At 59.3% G+C, this 15,123-nt stretch overlaps 3 protein-coding genes across 5 annotated transcripts in view; 1 reads left to right on the top strand and 2 right to left on the bottom strand.

The window, feature by feature from the left end:
* MUC4 (mucin 4, cell surface associated) overlaps window positions 1–9,990 on the top strand; it is a 12,945-nt gene extending 2,955 nt beyond the window's left edge. For all 3 annotated transcript variants that reach the window (XM_021394781.1, XM_021394783.1, XM_021394784.1), the window contains 26 exons: window positions 11–1,456; window positions 1,975–2,114; window positions 2,293–2,457; window positions 2,538–2,693; window positions 2,770–2,900; window positions 3,141–3,229; window positions 3,372–3,737; window positions 3,849–3,968; window positions 4,152–4,354; window positions 4,736–4,814; window positions 4,984–5,154; window positions 5,285–5,386; window positions 5,590–5,826; window positions 6,080–6,214; window positions 6,350–6,528; window positions 6,617–6,776; window positions 6,855–6,953; window positions 7,062–7,244; window positions 7,333–7,406; window positions 7,582–7,646; window positions 7,819–8,015; window positions 8,190–8,358; window positions 8,438–8,608; window positions 9,276–9,313; window positions 9,436–9,518; window positions 9,686–9,990. In XM_021394781.1, coding sequence (XP_021250456.1) covers window positions 11–1,456; window positions 1,975–2,114; window positions 2,293–2,457; window positions 2,538–2,693; window positions 2,770–2,900; window positions 3,141–3,229; window positions 3,372–3,737; window positions 3,849–3,968; window positions 4,152–4,354; window positions 4,736–4,814; window positions 4,984–5,154; window positions 5,285–5,386; window positions 5,590–5,826; window positions 6,080–6,214; window positions 6,350–6,528; window positions 6,617–6,776; window positions 6,855–6,953; window positions 7,062–7,244; window positions 7,333–7,406; window positions 7,582–7,646; window positions 7,819–8,015; window positions 8,190–8,358; window positions 8,438–8,608; window positions 9,276–9,313; window positions 9,436–9,518; window positions 9,686–9,742 — 5,015 coding nt within the window. In that variant the 3' untranslated portion in view covers window positions 9,743–9,990. The remainder of the gene's footprint in view (window positions 1–10; window positions 1,457–1,974; window positions 2,115–2,292; window positions 2,458–2,537; window positions 2,694–2,769; window positions 2,901–3,140; window positions 3,230–3,371; window positions 3,738–3,848; window positions 3,969–4,151; window positions 4,355–4,735; window positions 4,815–4,983; window positions 5,155–5,284; window positions 5,387–5,589; window positions 5,827–6,079; window positions 6,215–6,349; window positions 6,529–6,616; window positions 6,777–6,854; window positions 6,954–7,061; window positions 7,245–7,332; window positions 7,407–7,581; window positions 7,647–7,818; window positions 8,016–8,189; window positions 8,359–8,437; window positions 8,609–9,275; window positions 9,314–9,435; window positions 9,519–9,685) is intronic.
* LOC110397857 (mucin-4-like) lies at window positions 10,104–13,667 on the bottom strand. Its single transcript, XM_021394791.1, has 11 exons — window positions 13,384–13,667; window positions 13,064–13,203; window positions 12,820–12,984; window positions 12,303–12,458; window positions 12,054–12,184; window positions 11,888–11,976; window positions 11,349–11,528; window positions 11,095–11,247; window positions 10,852–10,971; window positions 10,571–10,609; window positions 10,104–10,487 (listed from the first exon to the last, which is right to left on the bottom strand). The coding sequence occupies exons 1-11, from the start codon at window positions 13,493–13,495 to the stop codon at window positions 10,471–10,473; spliced, it is 1,302 nt and encodes a 433-aa protein (XP_021250466.1). The 5' UTR covers window positions 13,496–13,667; the 3' UTR covers window positions 10,104–10,470.
* LOC110397403 (collagen alpha-1(I) chain-like) overlaps window positions 13,917–15,123 on the bottom strand; it is a 5,837-nt gene continuing 4,630 nt past the window's right edge. Inside the window, exon 3 of the mRNA XM_021393640.1 lies at window positions 13,917–14,092. Coding sequence (XP_021249315.1) covers window positions 13,917–14,092 — 176 coding nt within the window. The remainder of the gene's footprint in view (window positions 14,093–15,123) is intronic.

Here is a 15,123-nt window from a genome sequence, read left to right as displayed (position 1 = left end):
ACCCCTCCAGGCACAGCCTCAGCAGCAGTCAACACTTCTCCTGCCAGTGATGGTGCCAGTGAGGCCACAGCTCCAGGCTCACCAGCCCCTGGCACAGCTGGAGATGGGCTGCACAGAGACACTGTTGCCACCCATCCCCATGTCACCTATCATCTCCATGCCACCACTGCGCCAGCTCCGGGCACGCCAGCCATGGCCATGGATGTCAACGCTGCACAGCAAGTCTCCACTGCTCCATTTCCAGCCCAGGGCAGTGCCATGCCTGTGTTCATCACTGCTGAAGCTACCACAGGTCCCCCTGTCCAGCAGACCAAGAGCAGCCCAATGGGAGTGGGCATGGGAACAGTCCCCAGTGCGGTCCCTGCTGTGTCACTCCCAGATGGCAGCACTACTGGGCCAGAGGTGGGGTCAGTGAACCTGGAAATGGGCAGCAGCACACAGGCATCAGCAGGCTCAACCCCTGCTAAAAACCCCACAGCGGGTGTCCCTGCAGCCGCAGCCACAACCAACAGTGAGAGAGCCTCTGTGGTGTCAGCTCCACCTCCATCACCTCCCTCCGGTGCCAGCACCACTGCTCGGGCAGGCACAGCCACACCAGACCACAGCCATAGAGCTGCTCACGTGACAGTGGACTTGGACACGGAGACCTCCTCAGCCACTACCCCCACGGCTGGAGGTGCTGAGCTGGGTTCCAGCAGGGCCACCCCAGTGTCACCATCTGCAGTGGGCAGCCAACGTCCTTCCGCAGCCCTGGCCCCCATCTCAGCACTGTCCCCTGTCCTCAGTCACAGCACTTCTGAGCAAGATGTGAGCGTGTCCCCTTCTGTGTTCGGGAACAGCAGTCTGGAAACGGTGGCATCCTCTGTCACACCACCTGTGGTGGCACCCATCACACACAGTGCCAGTGCTACTGATCCAGCAGTGGGAAGAAGCGATGCCACTCTCAGTATGGTCTCAGCACCCTCCTCTGTTGTCCCCAGCAGCACCCTGGCTCCACACAGTCCTCACATCACCCCAGGGCCACCCACCAAGGCCACCAGCAGTCCCCGTGACCCAGCCTTGAGGACTTTCAGCACACACACATGGGAAACCACAGCCATGTCCTGGAAGGACACTGTCCCCTCCAGCAATGCCTTAACACCAGCTGGCTTGCCCAGCGGGGACACCTCCATGATGACCAGGCCCACCACCGTGTCACCTCTTACAGCAAAGGCCACCAGCACCAGCAGTGCCCAGTCCTCCTCTGCCATGCACAGTGTCCCCGCTGCCCTGAGAGTGACAAACCACAAGGCCACCCCTGCGTTTGCTGCCATGTCCAGCCCTGCCAAGGGGACGCTAGCAGCCTCCAGCCCCACCAGTGCAGCTCCAAGCTTCGGGGCACAGAGGGGACCAGTCACAGCACCAGGGTCACCAGGTTATGCCACCTCTCAAATTCCTGTGTCCAAGCCCAGTGCTGGTAAGTCAATTTTCTTCCTCTTTCCCAATGTGAAGGAGAGGAGGGAGCTCTCAGCCTTATTTTCACAGCTTAAGGGAGAGAATTCATTTAATACCTTCTCATGTTCTTTCCCAGCCCCTGGCCATGCTCTTAGTCTGTAAGCGATGAGCATCTACGGGCAACCCTCCCCCCCCCACCCCCACCGTATGGACGTGCCGGGGTTCACATCGGGTTCATTATTCACAGCATTCCAGCCCAAAATCGGAGGAGTCACTGAAGGCTGAAGTGCCTCATTTCCTCCAGATGCGATCCCTGCCTCCTGAGTCACCGCAAAGCCAAATTGGGTTAAAAATCACGATGGCATTTGGGGGCTGAGGGGGGAGGAAGGGGATGGCTCTTGGGATTCCACTGGGGAGAGGGGGCCCACCACAGAAATCACGCCCCGGGGCTAGGAGGCAGCTGAGCAGAATGAAAGCTGGAGCAGAAGTTAATTGTTTAATTGTTTCTAACCTCCCTAATTAATGTCCTGCCTGTGTCAGTCCTGGCAGCGTCACTGTACCCATTTGGCACAGCAGAAGGGGACACAGAGTGCGTCCAGAGGACAGTGGACTTTAACTCCCCGCTGCTGAGGCCGGAGATCGGGTTCCCCTTGGGGAAGGCGCTGCGGGACACGCTCTACGTGAGTTCCTGTGCCCACATAAGGGATGTGCAGCCTGCTCAATAAGGGGAAAAAAAAAAAAAACACAAAAGAAACAAAAACCTGGTTTAATGTTAATTTTTCACCACTTAAAATTGATTTTTTTTCTGCTTGTATGTACGTAGGGTATGGATGCAACCTAACTGGTCGTTCTGCTCAGTTTACAGACAATGGACAAATCATTTTCCCATCCTCAGACAGCCACGTCCCCTCCAGCCCTCACCCCCCTTCCCAGGGCTTCAGTGGCCACGAAGCCTTACCCATGGTGGCCGCCTTCTGGGACGATGCAGATTTCTCTCATGGCATTGGCACCACCTGGTACCAGGTCAGGATCATTGGGGACCTACAGGCCATGACCCTGTTCCCCCCAGTCCTCGCGCACTGAAACCCCCCTGCAACCCACAGGAGTACCCCACCCTCGGCTCCATCCGAGATCCCATTATCCGTGATGTGGAAGCGAAGATTCAGAAATACCTGCAGGTACCCTACTCTGCTAAATGGACCCTGAAGGTGACGTGGGAGAAGGCTCCGGCGTACCCGTCCCAGCTGGACGATGCTCAGGTGACAAAGGGGACCATCACCAGCGATGGATGGGGCACAGCAGTGGGGTGCTAATGGGACTCTGTGGGTTCCCCAGACCAACACGTACCAGGCAGTGCTCTCCACCGACGGGAGCCGCTCCTTCGCCTTGCTGCTGTACCAGGATGGTGGCATGCGGTGGGACTACACCAGGCTGGCAGCCAGGAACGCGCTCATTGGCTTCTCCAGGTGCTGTGTCCTTCTGTGTGTGTGTGTGTGTGTGTGTGTGTGTGTGTGTGTGGCATCAGCATTCCCCTCCCCAGGAGACCCCCACCTCTCACCTCTAAAATAGTCATGACCTGTTTCAAGATCCACTCTGCAAGGAAAACCCATGAAGCCACCCAGCCCCAACTGGAAACCCCTGCCCACGGTGTACTGGGTGCAGGACCCTAACCTAACCCTAACCCCAGAGCTCCTCTCTTTACCCAGTGGTGATGGCTATGCCCAGAACAGCGAGCTGACCCAAGAGCCACCAGCTGTTAGGTACCGTCCAGACCAGCACTGCAGCTCCGGCACTGGTATGGCACCAGGAAAGACCCTCAATCCACTGCTGGGGGGGAGGGGGATGGATGGTGTTGGGACCCTCTTTCTGCACAGGCCTCACTGTGGGGTTTCACTGGTCACTGCAGTCCGGCTGCACTGTTTTCCTCTTGCCCCCAGATGTGTGCGGGCTGTGGCTGTTCCAGCTGGGCAGCCGCATCCAGGTGAACTACAGGCTGCAGTGCCTGACGTGGCTGCAGGCACAGCCACCACCATCCACCTGGAGCACGGAGCTGCCACCCTGCCCCTGCTCAAGGCCCCAGGCAGACCTGGACCCCCGATACCGCCGGAGCAGAAGTGCTGAGTCCCCTTCTGCACCTGGGGCAGCCGCCGTACCCCAAAGCACTTCAGATCTCTTTGTAACAGTGCTGCGCACCACATCCCCCAGCTGGGTGGGAGCTGGGGTGCGGTGTGTGTACCACGGCACAGGGTTGTTGGAAGGATGGCAGGAGAGATTCTGGAGCCCACCCACCCACTCTTCAGACAGTGAGTGGGCACTGCCCTGTCCCAGCCCTAAAACACCCAAGGGTCTGCCTGCACTCTGCAGGAACATCAGAACCCCCATGTTCCCAGTACCCAGCCACTGTCTCCCCATAGACGGGGAGCTGGAGGCGTTCGAATGGTGCTGCAAGCTTGTGGGGAAGCCTCATTTCTGCACCAGGTACAGCGAGAAGAGACCAAGGGCTGGCTGCGAGGGATATGTGCCACCCACCCCTGGTAGGTCCCCTTCCTCTGTGGCGGGGCACGGAGCGGGTAGCGAGGCCATACCCATGTAGGCCATGGTTTGCAGCATCCCAGCAGAGACTGCTGAGCACCATGGTTTGCTCTCCTCTGTGTGATGACAAAAGCATTTGCTTTCCTTTCTCTTCTCAAACCAACTCAATTTCCTTCGGACCCCAGCCAATGCCTTCGGCGACCCCCATGTCACCACCCTGGATGGCCTCACCTTCACCTTCAATGGCCTCGGGGACTTTGTGCTGCTGCTGGCCAGCACTGCCCGCACCAGCTTTGTGCTGCAAGGGCGCATGGCCCGCACCGGCACAGCCCAGGCCACCAACTTCATGGCCTTCGTTGCCCAGTACACATCCACCACCACCACAACAGTGAGTAGAGCTACTCCCTGTACCCATTTTGGTAAGTGATATCTCCCATTGTCACCAAAGCAGCCTTTGAGCAACACAAGGAGGGGGCTCTGAGCCTGGAACCCACCTCCATGCTGCAGTGGTCAACCATTGGTGGTCAACCAAGCAGTGGTGGCAGCCCAGATGTGACAGTGGCAGTGGAGGGCACTTGCCATTCTTACACATGCAGCCATCCAAGCTGTGTTGTCATGGGTTTGCTGGGGCAAAGAGTGTGCCAACACGTCTTCCGGGATGAACACCTCTGCTGGGGCTGGAGGAGGACAGGGTCCAGCAGTGTGTCCACAGCAGGAGCTGGGGAGGGACAAGCAGGGTGGGACATCCTGAGCAGTTATCCATTTGCAGGTTGAGTGGACCTTGGGGAGCCATAATGAGGTCCAAGTTCTGCTGAACTATGAAACCATTCAGTTTTCCTACTCCCAAGGTAAGGAGGAGGTGGTGTTAAATGTTAATAGTATCTGAGGGGGATCAGGGGTGTAACCATCCCTAGGGACTTGGCCAGCTTGGGTGAGAATGCTCCCCTCCCTGAATTCAAAGACATTGTTTCAGATCCCAGACTCACATGGGCTCCCTCTCTGTGTCTTCTTTTACAGACATGGGTGCTGAGGTGTACTACAGCCCCGGTGTTCTACTGGTCAACACTTCCTCCGTCACAGCTATCTTTGATGGGACCATCTCCATCTCCGTCTCAGCCAGCTCTGGGATGCTCAGCGCGGTGTGCAGCCTGCCAAAGCAGTACCACAATGGCACCAGGGGTCTGATGGGTGAGGACACTGCCAGCATCCCCTCTCCTCTCCTCCAGCACTGCTGCAGGGCCAGGAGAAAGGTCCCCCTCCCACACCATAGCTGCTGGCAGACCCATGCGGGCTCCAATCCCCAGTGAATTTCCACCAGGTGTATGGAACCACAACCCAGCAGATGACTTCCAGATGCCAAATGGAACCAACATCCCTGTGAACAGCAGCGAGGAAGATATCTTCAGCTATGGGATGACCTGTAAGTCTAGGCTTGGGATCCAGCCTGGCCATCCCATGCTCCAGCACCTTCCAGCCTTGTGCTGGCTGGAGAAGTTTGGACACTCATCTGAGAAAACTGATGCGAAGGGAGCCCTTCAATCTCTTCACCACTGCGTGTAAACCAGCCCTAAAAATAGCCAACCTTAAAAACACAAGGCCCTACCTTGATGTGCTCTCTTGCAGGGGCTGTTGGAGAGAGCAGCCTGTTTGCCCAGCCCCTGGCCACACCAGTAAGGAACTTCAACCCCGTCTTCTTGTCTCAGCTGCGTCAGGAGAACGAAAGCCAGTACCAGCTGGCAGCCTCACAGTGCCACAGCAGCAGGGAGTGCATCTATGACATGCTGAGCACAGGGGATGTGGCCCTGGGCCTTGCCACCCAGAGCCTGGTGGAGGACTTCCAGAAGAGGAAGGAAGTGCTCAGTAAGTGATGTGTGGGGAACCGGGAAGAGCCCTGCTCCATCCCTAGGGCTATAAGAGGCAAGAGAGATGCCACCAAGGTCTTGAGATGCAGTGCACGGCTGGCTGATCCCCAGGCCTGGGAGATGCCACCCAGAAGGGATTTTGGTGGGTAGCCATGGCTACATCTGCCCATGGTCCCCTCATCACCACAAGGGACATAGACCAAAGGATGCCAAGATTGCACGGTGAGCACACAGGGCTGCTCTTCCCTCAGATGCCTTCCCTCCTGTCATCACCGGCAACCCATTGCTCACAGCATTCAGGGCAGAACAAGTCACCAGGCAGTACCGAGCTGCGGGGCCGGGTGTGCGCTTTGTCCCTCACGTCTCGCCGGAGCTCAACATATCGGGTAGGGATGGAGAGAGGGGGTAGGATGGGGGCAGGACGAGCCCCGCACAGACATTGGGCTCCGGATGGAACCCCTCCAGGAGGACTGGGACGTGACCACTACCACGTGTGCCCCCTCCTCCTCCGCTTCCCACAGAGGACGGCATGCTGACATGGGAGCCTCGTGGGACAGCACCGCTCAGCGTCACCCTGCAGGCTGTCAGCCCACACCTTCCCCCAGCCCTCCTGCAGCTTAGCTTTACACTGTGCAGCTGCCGCAGCATCCAGCAGTGTGACTACAACAGTACAACCACCATCGCCGGCTCCTCCTTGCAGGTAACAAAGCTGTGGGATGTCCCTCTGCCACCAGCCCCATCCCATCCATCCTCTTGTTCCCTAAGCCAGTGTCACAATCCCTTGGCAGCTGGCAGCCTGCAGGTGTGACGATGGATATTGGGGCCCCTTCTGCCAGCACGCACTGGACCCCTGCTCCCAGGGCTGCTTCCCCGGGGTGGGCTGCGACCCGCATACCGGCTGCGGTCCCTGCCCGCCCGGGCTGACCGGCGATGGGCGGCACTGCGCAGGTGACATGGGCTCATTATGGGAATGGACACTGGGGCCTTGAGGGGTTTCGCCCGGTGCCACGCTGCATTGCATTGCAGATATCAATGAGTGCCTGCAGAATACGGCGTGCCAGGGTAACCTCAGCTGCACCAACACCGTGGGCAGCTATGCCTGCTCCTGCCCCAGCAATGCAGGAGGTAAGTGCGGGCATCCTGGGATGTATGGCTTCGCATGAGGCAACAAGCAGAACACCTCAGCTCCAAAAGCAGTGTCTGCTTCCTGCATCGTGTGCTCCCATCCCACAGGGGAGGCTCTAGGATGTGGCACTGCCTGCATGTCCCACTCCTGCCCAGAGGGCTTCTGCAGCAACGGGGGACGCTGCCGCCTGCACCCCCCCTCCTGTACACCCACCTGCGAGTGTCCCCCGGCATTTACTGACCAGCACTGTGTGGTGGCAGGAGGGGATTTTCAGCCCCTGGCCAACGCAGGTGTGTGCTGTGCCCCATATGGGGCTGTCTCCCATCCCAGCTCACCCAGCCCTGGGACACAAAGGTACCACTGCAGCTTTGTCCCCAGATCTGCCCCGGAGGAGCATGCGGCTGCAGGTCAGGGCACTGCGAAGTGCCACAGCCGAGGAAGTCAATGCCACCGTGCGTAGTGGTGGGGAGGGGCTGCAGCGTGGGGATGGGTGGGATGCTGCAGCATGGGATGACCATGCATTGCCCCCCAGGGATCCAGCTCCACGTGCTCCATGCCTAAGCGGCCCTTGGGGCCAAGGTATAGTGTCACAGCCCTCATAAACCTCCCCCCCACCCCTTGGCGCAGGTCTCAGCCATCCTGGGCTCCCTGGAGGTGAAGGTGTTTTGGAGCAACACCAACATCACCCGCATGTGAGTGTCGAGCAGACAGGGCAGGGCTTGGAATGCAAAGGGTTTTGCCCCTAAGGGTCTGCTTTTCCAGCCCCACTGCTGCTAAACCCTCACAGCAATGAGCCCTCCTCCCTTCTTTCCCCCATATCTCATGGGGAAACTGAGGCACAGCAGCCAGCTCCTCTCCCTGCAGGACAGCCGATGGCCTCATCTTTGCTGTGGTGGCTGAGTTCACCTACAACAGCAGCGGCTTTGTGATCCAGTTCCTGAACAAAGAACTAACAGCGGCCATCACCACTGCTTTCAGCGGGCAGAGAGTACGGCGGGAGGTGGGTGCACATCTCCTCTTTGCACGCCTGCACCCGGACAACATCACCGACCTGGTGAAGCGTGAGTGCCCCAGTACCACAGGTGTTGGGACCCCCGTGGCTGTCCCCTGCCACCCGGCGCGCCCTGGGGTTGTGATGGAGGTGGTTTGGTGCTGATTGCCATCAAGGAGTCCTGGGGATGCACCAAGCAGTGTTGCTGCCCCAAACCCCCATGCATGGACCCATCCATCCACAGTGTCAGTGCCTGAGCTGCGGCACTACTTCTCCTGCATGCTGTATGGCTATGAGGGTTACCAGCTCGACTACGTGGAGACCATCGGATTTCTCTGCATCTCCCCCTGCAAGAAGGGCTACTGCCAGCATGGCGGCCACTGCCAGCACCTGCCTGAGGGTCCCACATGCAGGTAGCTGTGACACCAGGTTGGGCCGTGCCAGCCCGCACAGCCACCTCTCCCAGTATCCAAAGCTCTGTCCCCTCCACAGCTGCGTGCCCTTCTCCATCCTCTCCCCGGGTGGTGCCCGCTGTGAGCAGCTCGCCGTCAGCCTCGCTGCCTTCATCAGCATCATGGTGGGGGCCCTGGCACTGCTCGGCCTCCTGCTCTCCGCTGCCTGCCTGACTGCACAGCTCTGCCGTCGGCACCGGGAGTCCTGGGGGTGAGCGAGGGCATGGGGCTGGACACATAGGGTGGGTGCTGTGGGGCAGGAGTTGAAGGCGGGTGTCAGGAGGAGTTTTGCCACTCTGAAAAAGTGGAAAATCCATCCCAGGTAGGGGACAGGGATGCACCTGCTTTGGGGAAGGGACTGAGCCCCTTCAGCATCATCCATCCAGTTTGCAGTTGTCTGCTGCAATGAGGAGTGACAGTCAGCTTCCTTCTCCCCCATGTCAGAGAACAGATGTGTTTCTTCCCCGTCCCACCCTGTGTTTGGTTACAGAAGGACTTTCTGTTGATTTTAATTTGAATGCCATCCAAATGATTTCCACTGAAATTCTCTCGTTGCTGGGAGGAGCTGGTTTGGAGCGAGAAATAAAAAAGGGCATTGCAGGGGCAGAGCTGGCTGGGGCGGGAGTGCCAACCTATCCCCACCTCCACCCTATCTTTGCGTGGGATGTGTGGGGTGGGAAGCTCTGCATCTGAGCCCCCGGTGTGCTGGAACACGTTTGCATTTGGGACAAGATGAGAAAAGGGGTGTGCGGAGGAGCAATCAGTCCCTGTCGCACAGCCCCACACTCAGTCACTGCTCCCCACTCAGGGGGCTGGCACAAGGCAGGGGCTCTCCTGCCCCACCAATGTGTTGTCCCCATTCTGTTCTCCTCTCCTAGGACCAAAGGGACCTTCTGGAGGCAGCGGGCATTCTCCTGTGAGTACACCCTCAGCCTGCTTTGTGCCCCAGCTCTGAGCTGTGGGGCGGGCAGTGGGGTGGTCCTCTGCCCCCATCATATCCCCACAGCACTCCCCCAGCTCTGCTCTTCTTCACCCCAGCCCTGATGAAGGCAGAAGAGAGGGCAGAGGCCTCGGGAAGGCTCTGGGAACCACAGCTCCGGGCCATCGATCCGTCTGTCCAGGTGTGCCCAGGGTCACTGTCCCTGCACATGGGGCAGCACAGCTGTGTCCTTGTCCTGGGGCTCAAAGTCTGCCCAGGACGCTGGGGACTGTGGGATCTGCACTGCTGCTGGGACTCAGTGCAAGGATTGTGCAACCGGGACACCGCTTGTCCTGTCTCTTTTTGCAGATGCAGATCAAGAGACCCCACGTCCTGCCTCCAAGCCAAGGCTCTGCGCAGCCGTAGCACGCTCTGATCCCAGCAGTGGGGGCTCCGGGCACGGGAAGGGGATGGCACGTACAGGGCTGTGGGACATGGCTGTGCCGTGGGCTGACAGGTCACCAAAGCAATGGGACCTTCTGCTGAGGACCTGAAGAAGTGACTGGAGTCATCCATAGGAATGTCTACCACAGGGTGTGCCCCAGCACAGTGCAGCCAGACCCAGCAATCGTATCCCATTGTGAACAAAACAAAATAAAAATGAAATGAGGGCATTGTGCTGAGTGATGCGTGCACCCCCAGCTCTCGACATTGTATTGCACCCATCAGTCCCTGCTCTGAGCCCACCCCCTTCCCATCTCACAGAGAGGCGGCTGCATGGCATCGGTGATGCTCAGACCCTCTGATGCTTTATTGAAGGAATGCAAAGTGACAAGAACTTTGGTGCTTTTGGAATCATTCAGGTGTTCTCACACACACAGTATTATTTTTCTTCCATTGTTTCCAATGATTCCAAGGTTGAACTTCTGCAAGGTGCAAAGCCCCAGGTGCTGGGGGCCAAAATCCCCTAAAGTGCCATCCCCAGGCAGGGCAGCAGGGGTGAGGGACATGGTGACAGTGCCACAGTGCCCGTCCCATCGCTGGGGGAGTGGGGACACACGGGGGACACACAGGAGTGCCGGGTACAAATGGGAGGGAAGGGTTTGGAGGATCAACCATGGCCCAGAGTATGCTGTGTGTATGCGACCTCCAGGTTACTCCGTTTCCTCATCTGCAAGGGATAATAAATGGTGAGACCTCAGCTCCTGCCTCCCTGGGGCACGGGGTGAGCCCAGGACCCCCTGAGCCCCTCACCTGTCTGCTCCTCAGAGTCGCTGTCTTCTGAGGAATCTTCTGTGGATGGCAAGAAAGACCAAAGCTCAGCCCACACCCACAGATACTGCCTGTGTCTCTCCTCTCCACTCCGCGTCCTGAATCACCCAGCCCCACGGTGCTGTGTGTTATACCAGCCCAGGGCACAGCACCACCCACCCCCAAACCCCTCCCTGTTCCTCGCAGGGCTCTCGCTGCGTTCACCATGGAGGAACTGGGATGTCCCCCCTCCAGCCCTGGGCACGTGTAGGCAGGGAACCCACCCGCACCAGGTGCCTGGTACCCATCACATCCAACCCGTGGTCTCTTCTCGTTGTAGCGGGCGCAGAGGCGGGCGCTCCCCGCTTGGTTGCAGCACCAATCATGCAGCTTCAGCTCCTGGTCTGGGAGGCAGGAAGCACAAAGTCAGGGGCCGGGGAGAGGAGGAGAGCGGGACCACGCACGGCGTATCCGGAGATGGGCTGGCACGGGGATGCTCCCCCCCATGCCCTGTTGGCCGTGCTTACCACGGTATGGGGATGCCTGCCGGGATGCTCTCCAGTACCTCTCCTGCCGCCCCTCGACCAGCTGCCCCCGGCTGTCATACAGGCAGCGGACACCGGCACCGTGCATGTTGGGCGAAGCAGAGTGCAGCATGGAGACACGAGCGGACCCCCAGCCTGGAACGGGGATGCAATCAGCTTGTAGGGCGCTTTGGGGACACCCGTGGGGGATGGTACCAGCACGCAGGGGACACTTTGGAGATGGCGGTGCTACTTGCCTCCGCGGCTGCTCCTGAAGCGTGGGTCCTGCTGGCCTTGCTGCAGGGAGCAGGGGCAGGCGGGCAGGTCCTGGCTCCACGCCCGTGGTTCCTGCTGCCTCCATGTCCACGCCAGGCACTTCAGGCGGTAGTTGATGCCCACGCGGCTCTCCAGCTTGTACAGCCACAGCCCGCGGAGATCTGAGTGGGGAACGGGAGATGAGACCATGGGCAGCTCCGGTGGAGAGGATGGAATCTGATGCCATTGAGTCCCCACCACGGGACCCCAACACCAGGGAAATATTCAGGAAATGGGAGAGAGGCTCTTGCCAAGATGAATTCTCCGAGAAATCTCATTGCACCAAAAAGGGATGTGCCATAAAGGAACACCCCAAGGATGTTCCCAAGGTTTAGCTCATCAGAGCATCACTTGTGCTCAGGGAACGCACTTTATGTTCTTGAGCAGAAATGGTGGTGATAGTGAACTCAGTGTCACCCCCTGCCTGGAGCTGTCCCCATTGCCATGCAGAGCACCCCCACCCCCCAGGCCACGTACCCACCTGTGTTGTAGCCCCTGTAGCGGTCAGGGCGGTATTTTGCAGCTGGAGATCCTTGGGTCAGGTCATCATTGCGGTAATACCCATCCCCACTGCGCAGAGGGAAGGGGAACAGTCAGACCTCGTGGGTCTCACCACCCCAGCTCAGTGTCCCTGTGACACTCAGTACCTGGTGTAGCCAATCAGCGCGTTGGTGGCCGGCAGCTGGGTGTAGTCCCACTGCATGCCTCCATCCTGGTACAGGATCAGGACATAGGACCTGAAGCCATCAGTGGTGAGGACAGCCTGGTATGTGTTTGTCTGGGGAGAAGCACCATGGACAGGTAAGGGAAGGGTTTAGCATGAGGTCAATCCAATGGGGCTTCCTGAGAAATGGCACATTTTGGCAACTGGACATCCCCGACTCACAGACCCATACCCTGTGGCTGTCGCCCCGTGCCCCATAGGCAGGTGCCTTCTCCCAGGTGATCTTCAGGGTCCAGGCAGCGGAGTAGGAGGACCTCAGGTAGCGCCGGATCTTCCCTTCCACATCACGGACAAATGGTGGCTTCTCTGAGTTCAGGGTGAGGAACTCCTGCGGGTTTGGGACACCAAGGGATGAGACCCCAATGGGACAATTTGTGATGCTCTGCACTGCAACCAGGAGTGTGGTTCCCAAAAAGGGAAGAGCCATCCGTCACCCATCCACTCTGCCTCTCAAGGGGCATCCATGAACAAAGCGATGAATCATAGAACCACTGGAGGTGGAAAGGACCCTTAAAGGCCATCAGGCCCAACTCCCTGCAATGAGCAGGGACACCTACAGCTCCATCACAGCCCCGTCCAGCCTGACCTTGGATGATTCCAGGGACAGGACACCCACCACCTCTCTGGGCAACTTGTGCCAGTGCCTCAGTCATCTCAACACAATCACACACAAGGGAGGCTTCACCCACCTGGTAGAAGGTGGTGCCAGTGCCTCTGGAGAAGTCGGCGTTGTCCCAGAACACGGCGATCATGGGAACGTCCTCGAGGCCGGTGAATCCGCGGGCAGGTGGGTTGGGGAGTGTGAGGATGCTGCTGTCCGAGGCTGGGAAGATGATCTGCCCGTTGTCTGTGAACTGTGCACAGGGGAATGGAGTTGGAGCTTTTCTACATCAGACACTGGAAAGCAGCACACTCAGGGCAGCATGGACTCACATAGAGAGAATCACGCAGCGTTTTCCCAAATGGGAATCCGGTCTCGGGCTTGAACAGTGGGGAACTGAAGTCCGTTCTCCTTTGCACATACTCGTGGTCATTCTCTCTTGCTCCGTACCCATAGAGGGGCACTGCTGGGACTGAAAGAGAACAACAAAATTCAGAAAAGACATTCTTATAGCAAAACCCTTTGGGCTGTGCCAACAGAAATAGTTTTGCTTTCAAGATGACACTGGCTGGGCAGCAGGAGGATGGGGGCACACCCAGACACCCCAACCCTGCTCCAACCCCTTGCCCTGCCCTAGCTCTGCATCACCCACCTGCGGGGAGCGGCGGTGGGGTTGGGGCAGCAGCCGGCTGTCCTGGAGCTGGGAGCATAGAGGATGACACACGCACACCAACAGCGGACGCATCGCTTGCCCCCAGCCCCATGATCCCCTTCTTGTCCCCGGGGCTGGGGGCTGGGCTGCAGGACACGGCAGGGAGCCGGGTGGCAGAGGTGGATCCCCCCTGGGCTCCCCCTGGGACAGGGATGGATGCAGGGATGCTCACCCCACTGGCGGCCCCACGGGCCAGATTGGCAATAGTGAGGCCATCAGCATCCCCTCTGCCTTCAGCCACTGCAGGGACCCCATGCTGGAGGGGAGGCAGCAGCAGGGCAGCACCCCTTGCAGTAGCAGCTCTCCATGCCCCCGATGCCCACTCACTTGCTGGAACTGGAGAGGAGATCTGGGCGCTGGCACTTGCTCCCTCCTTCAGGTTTTCTCTCTCAGATGCAGAAGGCAGAGCTGGGGCAGCACTGGGGACATGCTGGAGGTCTTCTCCCAGTGGTGCAGCCATCCCAGAAGCCATCTCACCCACAGGGGACCATGGCAGTGATGGGGGGCTGCTCCCACTCTGGGTACTGGAGGCAGAGGAGGGGTCCCCACTGGGCACTGAGCTGTCCCCAACCCCCCTGGCAGAGGCAGCTGCAGCCACCAGCAATGGGCTGGAGGCAGCCGGAGCCACCGGGACCAGGGGCTGTGTCTCCTGGGGGGAGGCGGGGATGGAGGGGGGCAACACTCCCGATGCAATCTGGATGACAGTGCCCACCCCATTGCCCCCAGTGGCAGAAGGTGCCCCCTGGGCTGAGGATCCCAGTTTGTCTCCAGCCAGCTCCACCACGTTGACTTGGCTGAGCTTGGCACCAGGAAGTCCGACACTGGCACTGCTTTGAACGGTGGGGCTGAGGATGGGGGTTTCCTTGTTGCCCTGGAGGGCAGCAGCCCCCAAGCCTGGGCTCGAGCCAACTCCACCAGCTTCAGGGACACCTTCTCCTCTATCAGCTCTGGCGGCTGCTCCAGGTGGCGAAGATCCATCAGCAGATGCAAAGGAAGATGTAGAGTGCAGTACAGAGCCCATTCTTCCATCAGAGGCTGCTCCTGTCCCAGCCTGGTCCTGAGACTGCCCTGGAGCTTCTCCGTCTGCAGAGACAGCCTCAGCCCAGTCACCCATTCCTCCTGCAGCGGGACGGAGCCTGGGTGCAGCAGCCAGGGAGGGCTGCAGAGCATCAGGAGCACCACCTGCTCCTCCCAGGCCACCTGGGTTGGCTGTGTCTGAAGCGGAGGGAGCTGTGAGCACGTCACTGGGGGAGGCAGGACTTGATGGGGAGCCAGCACCAGGCAGCAGATCTGTCCCAGCCTCCAGCCCAGTGCCAGGAGAGGAGCTGAGGGATGGCTCCAATGCAGCCACGCTGCTCACCCCTCCCAGTACCTGTCCCTCCTCTCCCAGCACTGTCAGACCTGTGCCAGGCTGCACCACAGTGTTAGGCGATGGTGGCCCTGCGGGTCCGTATGATGCTGAGCTGGGGGAATTCAGTGCTGAACTGAATCCACTGCCTGGTCCCTCAGCCCCGAGGAGAGCAGTGTTCTCAGGAGCACCGGCTGCTGTGTCCCATGGCTGTGATCCCCCAAGGGATGGGGATGCTGGTTCTTCTGGGGCAGCACCGAGGTTGGGGCTCACTGCTGCCTCTGCCCCAATGTCAGCTCCAAACACAGCACCATCCACAGCAGCTGGAGGTG

This window comes from Numida meleagris, chromosome 4 (genome assembly GCF_002078875.1).
Source record: "Numida meleagris isolate 19003 breed g44 Domestic line chromosome 4, NumMel1.0, whole genome shotgun sequence".
Classification (NCBI taxonomy): domain Eukaryota; kingdom Metazoa; phylum Chordata; class Aves; order Galliformes; family Numididae; genus Numida; species Numida meleagris.
The sequence above is the reverse complement of the archived record's forward strand: the minus strand, read 5'-3'. Positions and strand labels throughout refer to the sequence as shown.

Coding starts and splice junctions, on each gene's coding strand:
- LOC110397857 (XM_021394791.1), bottom strand. CDS start 13,495: ATGGGGCTGGGGGCAAGCGATGCGTCCGCTGTTGGTGTGCGTGTGTCA. Junction 12,985..13,063: donor CGCTGCGTGATTCTCTCTAT/GTGAGTCCATGC, acceptor CCCTGTGCACAG/TTCACAGACAACGGGCAGAT. Junction 11,248..11,348: donor CTTCAGGAGCAGCCGCGGAG/GCAAGTAGCACC, acceptor TCCCCGTTCCAG/GCTGGGGGTCCGCTCGTGTC.